General features: G+C 54.8%; 1 protein-coding gene across 1 annotated transcript; it reads left to right on the forward strand.

The window, feature by feature from the left end:
- The first annotated feature begins 849 nt into the window (after positions 1–849).
- Positions 850–4,413, forward strand: LOC136560916 (aquaporin-12-like). Its single transcript, XM_066557059.1, is given in 4 exon segments — positions 850–1,702; positions 2,545–2,556; positions 2,559–2,660; positions 3,495–4,413. Coding segments are annotated over 4 exon segments (903 nt in total). The 5' UTR covers positions 850–1,095; the 3' UTR covers positions 3,677–4,413.
- The last annotated feature ends 4,137 nt before the right edge of the window (positions 4,414–8,550 follow it).

An 8,550-nucleotide genomic window follows, 5' to 3' on the forward strand; every position in this document is an offset into this window, starting at 1 on the left:
AGAGGAGGGCTTGGATGATGGGTGGTTGGCAGTTTCTCCCTCTCCTTGCCCAGACCTCCCATGGTTCCCAAAGCCAGGGCTGTGAGCAGTGATCCCATGGACCCTTCCCAAAACCCCTGCAGGGTGGGCACTGGCGGGTGGAAAGGAGTGGGGAGGGAAGGTGAGAGGAGGGAGGGTGGTGCAGGGGGAGGTGCTGAGCTGTGCCCTTCACAAGCATCCCCACAATGTCCTGTTTCTTCTCTGCTGCCAAAGGGTGTTGAGGGAGAGGCTCCAATGCATTTGAGGCATCTGCTCCTGCTTTTCCTGGCTTGGGCTGCTCTGCTGGAGCCACCTTGAACTGTATGAAGAGCCTCATCCCTGCCCAAGTGTGCTTCAAACCTGGGTTTCCTGGTAATTTCTTTTATAAATGACACAAAGGGAAATAAAATGGCCCAAATCAAAGCTGTGGCTCTGTGTGTGTGAAGGGCAGTGAGAGGAGCTGGGTTACCTGCCAGCACTGCCTGTCCTGTAGAGATGGCAAATGTGGGTTCAGAGTGGTGACACTTCTGCTGCAGATCAGGGAAATGACCCAGAAGATGCATCATGTGTTGTTTACCATGGAATCCCAGAATGGTTTGGGTTGGAAGGGGCCTTAAACCCATTTCTTTCCACCCCTTCCATGGGCAGGGACACCTTCCACTATTCCAGGTTGCTCCAAGCCCTGTCCAAGCTGGCCTGGAACACTTCCAGGGATCCAGGGGCAGCCACAGGCATTGGAGCCAAGCAGAAAGCAAATGAAGTTTTTTGTTCCTTCTGGAAGAGCTGTCAGCTCTGGGGAGCTGCTGTGGGCTCTCAGGTGTGAATGCCAGGGCTGGGGGCTCAGTGCCTGGTGGAGATAACACCAGGATTTCCTGGGACAAACAGCTTGGTGGCTGCTCCAGCTGCTGTGAGTCCAGCAGCTCCCTGTGCCACTGGCATTGTCCCATGGGGGCAACACATGTGGCCCTTCCCAGGCCTGTCGGGCTGTGCCACGTTTGCTTTTGCTTGGCTTTATAAAGAGGAGGTGCAGGAGCTTCCTCTGCTCCTTGCCAGGCTGCCCCCAGCACAGCCTTCACTATGGATGGCTTGAATGTCTCCATTGCTTTTTTCTTCCTGGCTTTTGGGGTGTGCCAGCTGCTCAGGTGGCTTTCCAAGAGGCTTCTGTCCCCTGGGACACATGGCTGCCTTGTCAGGGAATTTGCTGGCTCCTTCCAGCTGTGCATGAGCTGCCTGGAGCTGAGGATGCTGATGGACATCGGCCCCTGGGGTGGTGGCTTTGGCCTGGACATGGTCCTGACCCTCCTCTTCCTCCTCTCTGCTGTCCACGGCGCCTCTTTGGATGGAGCATCTGCCAACCCAACGGTGTCCCTGCAGGAGTTCCTGCTCCTGGAGTCCAGCCTGGCAGCCACAGCGGCCAAGCTGCTGGCCCAGGGTGTGGGTGCAGGGACAGGCTGGGCTCTCACCCGGCTCTACTGGTCCTGGGAGCTGACACAGCTGCACTTCATCCAGAACCTGATCGCTCCCGAGTGCAGCTCCTCCATCCATGCCTCCCTGCCCCATGCTGCCTTCGTGGAGGGCTCCTGCTCCTTCCTGTTCCACCTCATCCTCCTCAGGGTGCGACAGAGTCACCCCCTGTACCGGGTCCCTGCGCTGGCAGCCACTGTCACCTTCCTGACCTACACAGGTGAGCAGCACTGGCCTTTCTTCTCCTCAGTCATTTGGAAAAATACCTCATTTGGGGGGAGGAACAGCCCCCTGTTTTACATCTTCCAGGACTGCAGAGGTAGGGGTTAACAAGGTAATGACTACTAAGGTGTTTGTTTTCTGTTATTTGGGGAAGTGTTCATTTTGGGATGAGGGTGGCAGTTTGGGCTATCTGGGCTGCTCTTGTATTAGCAGGGTTCCCAGACAAAGGCAGGAATGAATCTGACTCCGTGTTCTCAGAAGGCTAATTTATTATTTTATGATGCTATATTATATAAAAGAATACTATACTAAAGAATATAGAAAGGATACTTACAGAATGCTAAAAGATAATAATGAAAACTCGTGACTCTTTCCAGAGTCCCAGCACAGCTTGGCTCTCATTGACCAAAGAGTGAAAACAACTCACAGCAGAATCCAATGAAACAATCACCTGTGGGTAAACAATCTCCAAACACATTCCAAAGCAGCAAAACACAGGAGAAGCAAATGAGATAATATTGTTTTCCTTTTTCTCTGAGGCTTCTCAGCTTCCCAGGAGAAGAATCCTGGGCAAGGGGATTTTTTCAGAAAATGTGACAGTGACAGGCTGCAGGTGAATTTTGGCTCAGAGCTGTAGCTCAAGACTGGGATCCCTTCCCTGGAACCTCCCCTACTGCAATCCCCCAGTCCTGCACTGAGCTTTCCTGCTTCCCACAAAGCTCAGGGCCACAAGGGTGGGATTTCCCCAGTCTGAGAAGGCAGACAGGAGGGGTCTCAGCCCTTTCTCAGTGTTCCAGAGGATGCAGTGGGACTGTTGGCCACGTTTCTCTTCCCACACAGCTGGACCGTACACGGGGCCTTCTTCAACCCTGCCCTGGCCACAGCCACCACCTTCCACTGCTCGGGGAGCAGCTTCTGGGACTACATCCAGGTCTACTGGCTGGGTCCCCTCGCAGGTGAGATCTTCCCAGGGGCAGGAGCTGGCATGGGGACAAGGCAGAAATGCTCAGTGTAACATGGACTGTTCTGGCAAAGAGCTGAATTTGGGGTTGCCACTGGCAAGTGTCACTTTTCATCCTGCCTCGTTGGCTCTGGGGTCATCTCTGCTATCCAGTTTTTTAAAATCCAACTTCTGCGTGGTACGAGGGCAGAAATCTCCCTGAAGCCAAAGTCGGAGGTTTAGCAAAGGTGTTTTAGGGCAATGGCAGGCTGAGCTGTGCTTTGGGGTTGTCCCCAGCTCCAGTGTGGTCATGGGGACCTGGATGTGTGCTGAGAGTGAAGCAGGGGGGTGTCGGGCTCTGCTCCCAGATGGACAAGAGGGAACAGCCTCAAGTTGCCCCAGGGGAAGTTTAGGTTGGGTATTGAGAAAAGTTCTTCCCTGAAGGGTGGTCAGGCACTGGCACCCTGCTGAAGGCAGTGGTGGAGACACTGTCCCTGCAGGGATTTAAAAACCTGGATGTGGCACTGGGGTCACGACCAACGATGAGGGAATGGTTGGGCTTGATGGGCTCAGAGGACTTTTCCAACTTTAATGATTCTCTGCCAGAAAACTGGAATGGTTTATGGGTCAAAACAAGCATTGTTTGTTATGTTAAGGACATAAGAGTGGTAAATTCTCCTTAAAGCAGAACAGCGAGGGTCCCTCAGCTCTCAGTGGGGACTGCAGTGGTGCTGAGCTGCCTTTTGGTCATGGTGAAGGTTGTGACAAGGACCCAAAACCGCTGCTGAGCTGTGGGGAGGCTGGAGATTCTCCACATAGCACTCGGAAGGGATCTGTGCTCTCATTGCAGGGATGCTCGCTGCCCTCCTGCTGTTCCAGGGCAACATCCCACGCCTCTTCCAGAAAAACCTCCTCTACAGCCAGAAGAGCAAATACAAAGTGCCCAAGGCAAAGGTGACAGCGCAGGTGGAGGGTGACAAACCACAGAAGAAGAGGAAAGGAGGGAAGAACAACTCGGAGCCCAGTGCCTGAGCCCAGAGGTCCCGGCAGCCCTTTTCCTGGGAAAGGGTTTCCCGGTGCGGAGGATTTTGCAGCTCGTTCAGTCCTTTAAGAATCACAAAGGAATCCTGCAGGATGCCCCTGAGCTCCTTTGGGAATTGCTTTGAAAGCCTCCCTGGAGAGCCCGAAATGTTTCAAGCCCACACTGCTGGCTCAGAGAGAAAACACGGAACGCTTTTGCATAAATTGCTGGTTGTCTTGTGCTGCCAGGAATTTTACAGAGAGCTGGGACCGTTCCGTGGGCAGGCTTGAGCAACCTGGGGTTATTGCATCGTGCAGTGCCTGCAATAACCCCACTGGGTCTCTTGCAGCCCTAAAAAAAAGCATAAGCCAGTAACTGACCTCGACACTTGGGATGGGGAGGAAACAGGCTTTGATCTTTTGAGTTATTAATGGATACTGGTTAAAAATTGGTGGGGTTTGAGTTAAACTTGGCCTGAAGTTCTTGAGTTGCACAGGCTGAACCTGGCAAGTCTTGGAGAGGAATTAAAAATGCTCCAAAGCAAGAGAGTTCACTGGCCACGGGAGGACCTGCTCCTCTGGGGATGTGCTTAGACAGGGTTTTGGTGCTGTAAACCATCAAGAAATGGTGTAAAAAGGGTCTATGGTTAGGGGAAAAAAAAAAAAAAAAGACCCAGGCAGCTTCTGTGCATCCCTGTGCTCTGCTCCATGTCTAGGTGAAATACTCCTAACTATAAAATTACAGTTTGTGGGGGGGGAAAAAATAAATTGCTGTGGTTGGCATTTGGGTGAGTGATGTCATTCCTGGGAGACATCCCTGAAAATGGGAGTCACTGTGGTGCCCAAACCACCTCTGCCCTTCCTGCTGCCTGCTCTGGAAAGGGGGGAAACACCTCCTGGCAATGGGGATCCCCCCAGGCTGTGCTGGGGCCAGGGCACCCCATGGGAGCTGCACCCTGGGTGACAGCACAGGGACATTGCGATGCTCTGGCTGTTCCAGTACCTCTGCCCTGGATCTGAGCTCCTGACAGGAATCACCTGCTCCTATTTCCTGAGGTGCAAACAGGGAATAAGCAAGAGGCACTCAGTGAAAACCTGGAGTGGAGGTGTCAGATGCAGGTTTGGTACCCAGTGTGCAGCCCTGCTCCTCCCTCCCCTCTGCTGTGTCCATGGGGAGACATCCCCAGGGTGCTGCTGGGCCTCTGGGCTGCCCATCCCAGGTGATTTCCTCTGGGATTGCCCTCTGGAGGCACCTGCAGGAACCCCAGACCTCTGACACCATGAACCCACCCCACATCCCAACAGGAGAAACGAGGGAAGGGACCAACACAGCCATGCACAGATATGCCCCAGAGATGAAACTTCATGGAATACCCCAAGGCCAAGGAGTAAAATCCCCAAATGGTGCCCTCTCCTTGTGCCTGGCTGGATGCCTGGCACTGCCCCAAGAAAGCCTCTGGGAGCACAGTCTGGCTTTTTTCCTGGCTAAACTGAGCAGGAGACCTTTGGGTGGAAGCTGAAACCTTTGCGACTCTTTGTACCTGCCCCAGGGACACCCTGGGATGCCCAGATCCCTCTGGGCAATTTTTTCAGAACCTTTTTTGGTTTGGAAATCGTGCTGAAAAGCCACAGATGGGGCTCCTGTTCATCCCAGCTGATTTGCTGGCTCTGCTTTTGATTCAAGGAGAAGTGCAGGATGGAAAAATCAGGCTGGGTTGCCCTCCACAAGCCATTCCTGTGGGATATTTCCCAGGACACAGGGGTGGAACTTGAGTCTGACATTGCAGAATAGGATGCTGGTCCTATAAATTCAGCATCCGTAGGCAACCTGTGATCACAGAGTCAGCACAAAATAGTGCTCGGGACTCCCTTTTTTCTGGTTTGTTTTTTGTTTGTGTTTTTTGTTTCTTTGGGGTTTTTTGGACTTTTTTTGGGTTATTTGTTTTTTGGAGGGGTTGGTTGGGGGTTTTTTTTGTTGGTTTTTTTTGTTTGTTTTGTTTTGGAGTTTTTTTGGGGTTTTTTTCCCTCCCACTTTTCAGGACATATTAGGACACATTCAAATGTTTGGGATGTGCTTCTGGGGCTTTTGAGGAGGTCATCTACTGAGCAGACTGATGTAATTAAGAGGAATTTAAGGAGTGACAGTGACTGTTATTTTTAATTAAGAGGCTGCTTTTCCAGCATGGTAACATCAACGGGGCAGGGGCAAGGTGCAGCTGCACAGACAGACTCATTCTCACGCTGTAAATCAAACCTTTTGGGACTTTTTTGGGAGAGTCAATCCCGCTGGGATTTTTTTGAGAGAATAAATCCTGCTGGGATTTTCTGGGGAGAATAAATTCTGCTGGGATTTTTTGGGAGAGTCAATCCCGCTGGGATCTTTTGGGATCTTTTGCCCACAGCTCTGATTTACAGCTTGGCCCTGTTCTGTCACACCCCACTGTGGGGCTGATGATTTGGGCTGCCCTCCTGGACCTGCTCCTCGCTGCTGGAGCCGGTGCTGTCCTGAGGCTCCAGCTGCTGTCTGAGGGGATTTCCCTCTGGAAAAGTCCTGTCCAGCCCCTAGGACCCCCTCTGCAGCCTGTCCGGAGCTTGTGCCCAGCGGGGCACGGACAGAGGGCTCCGGCAGGGCAGCCCCGGCCTGAGGGCCGAGCCCTGCTGTCTTCAGCAGATAGAGAAGGATGCCTGAGGGCCGAGCCTCGCTGTCCTCAGCAGATGGAGAAGGATGCCCGAGGGTCCAGGAGGGCTCAGTTTCGGATGGGCTCCGGCCGCTGCGGAGGATGGAGCTGAGGAGGCAGCGGGCCGGGGCTCTCAGTTTCGGGTGAGCTCCGGGCGGTGAGGCCGGGCTGGGGAGGCAGCGGGCCGGGGGCTCTCAGGGGGCGGCGGCGGCGGCGGGAACTGCTTCTTGTAGAGGAGGCTGCTGTACTGCAGCTCCGGCGTCACCAGCCGCCGGCAGGTCCGCTCCAGCTCCCGAGGCAAGCCCTGCTTGAGGTTATAGCCCAGGATCCGGGCCCCGCCGTGCTGCAGCGGCCGCAGGGAGCTGTCCTTGATGTCCTTGGGGCCCACGCTGCCCGTGCCCTGCAGGCAGGCCCGGGCCAGCTCCGCCCGCCGCTGCCGCAGCGCCCTCACCTCCCGCCGCAGCCGCTCCCGGCCGATGAGGCGGTCGAGCCTTTCCCAGAAGGTCCTGTTAAAGTGCGTGTAGATCTCCCAGTCCAGCCTGTTCCAGGCTTTCAGCTTCTCCACGACAGAGTCCGGGAGCGGGGACTTGGTGCTGCTGTCCCGGCTGTTGAGCGGGAAGGAGACGACGCTGTCCAGGTCCCAGCACAGCATCTCCTTCAGCAGCACCATGGACTCGTCGAAGTACTCGGAGATGAGCAGGAAGTCGAAGGATGCCTCGATGGCCTTCAGCATGAGCTGCACCCGCTCGGGGGACACGTCCCCATCAGGGTTGAAGCCAAAGTCGAAGGTCATGAGGTTCCTGGCGTAGTGGCGGTCGCCCCTGGCGGGGTCGTAGTAGCGCCAGGGCTGGCTGAGGAACTCCTCCAGGCTGCGGACGCGCGAGAAGGCCGAGGCGCCCTTGTAGTACACGAAGGAGGACTCCATCAGCTGCACGGGGTTCCTCAGGATAGAGAAGTAGACGGCAGAGCTGGGCACCACTTTCTGCACCTGCGGAGGAGGAAAAGGAGGGTTTGAAGGTGGGGCAGGGAGAAGGGACCCACTCACCCACAATGCTGGTGAGCAGAGGTGGGTGCTGGGGAGGATTTCAGGGTGCAGCTCATCAAAGGAGCTGTGGGGATGTAGGGGATAGAATATAAGAAAATAAAGATAGTGTAGAAAGTAATCTTACCCCTAAGGAGTTGCAGCTGGGCCAATTATCAAAGATTAGGAACAGGCCTGACTTTAACAGGCCACAGCTGTAACCAATGAGAAGAAGAGTGCTATAAAAGAGTGGGGTGGCTGGTTGAGGAGGGAACTGGAGTCGGTTGGCTGCTTTGTGAAGAAGAAAGAGGCAGTGTTCTGAGGAGGTGCCCATGAGAAACACTGTGAAACTTTTGAGATAAGGAGATAACAGTACAGAACCCCTGTGATAAGATGATAACTATATGGAGCTCCAGAAGAGTCACACGGGGAGAGCAGTGAGTAAAGCTCCCCACAGTGGGCTGCCACAGCTGTGTGGCTGGGCTGGGATGGAGATACTCCCCATCTTCTTCCTTTTACCCATCTCCACCTGTCCTGAGGTGGCACCCAGAGGGGTGGATGCTGGGCACAGCTGACCTGAGCTGATGCACTTTGGTTGTTCTCCTCTTGGTTCCCTCTGGGCCTGTCCAGGGAGCAGGACGTGTCCCAGGGCTCACCAGACAAGAAAGAGATGAGAGTTGCTGGCTGCTACAAGTGCTGTCTCCCACTTTGCCATGGCTCGCAGCACAGCTTCATCAAACCCTCTCACAGAATCTCTCAGGAGGTGCCAACACCACACCAGGTACCCGTGGGCAATCCTGCCTCTCTTTAGTTCATCCCTGCAGAGTTGATGTGCTTGACAGGTGCCCCTCCTTGTGCCCCCCGAGCCCCTGTCCCCGTTCCCTGCCCGTGCCCCCAGGGGTGGCAGCTTTGCCCGTACCTCCGGCTGCAGGAAGCGCATGTGGTGGCAGAGGATGTTGAACTGCCGGGGGCTCAGAGGGGAGAAGCCCTGCACGAACTTGGCCAGGAAGTGGTGGGGGTAGTAGAGCTGGAAGCCCCCGCCCTGGGGGAAGGCGAAGGTGAGGTTGTGCATCTCCCCAAAGCGGAACAGGATGTTCATGACCGTGCTGCTGGCGCTCTTGTGGACCTTCAGGAAAACAATGTCAGTCTTGGGCTTGCATGTCTTCCCTTGAGAGGTGACTCCTCTG

This window comes from Molothrus aeneus, chromosome 10 (genome assembly GCF_037042795.1).
Source record: "Molothrus aeneus isolate 106 chromosome 10, BPBGC_Maene_1.0, whole genome shotgun sequence".
In the NCBI taxonomy this organism is placed as follows: domain Eukaryota; kingdom Metazoa; phylum Chordata; class Aves; order Passeriformes; family Icteridae; genus Molothrus; species Molothrus aeneus.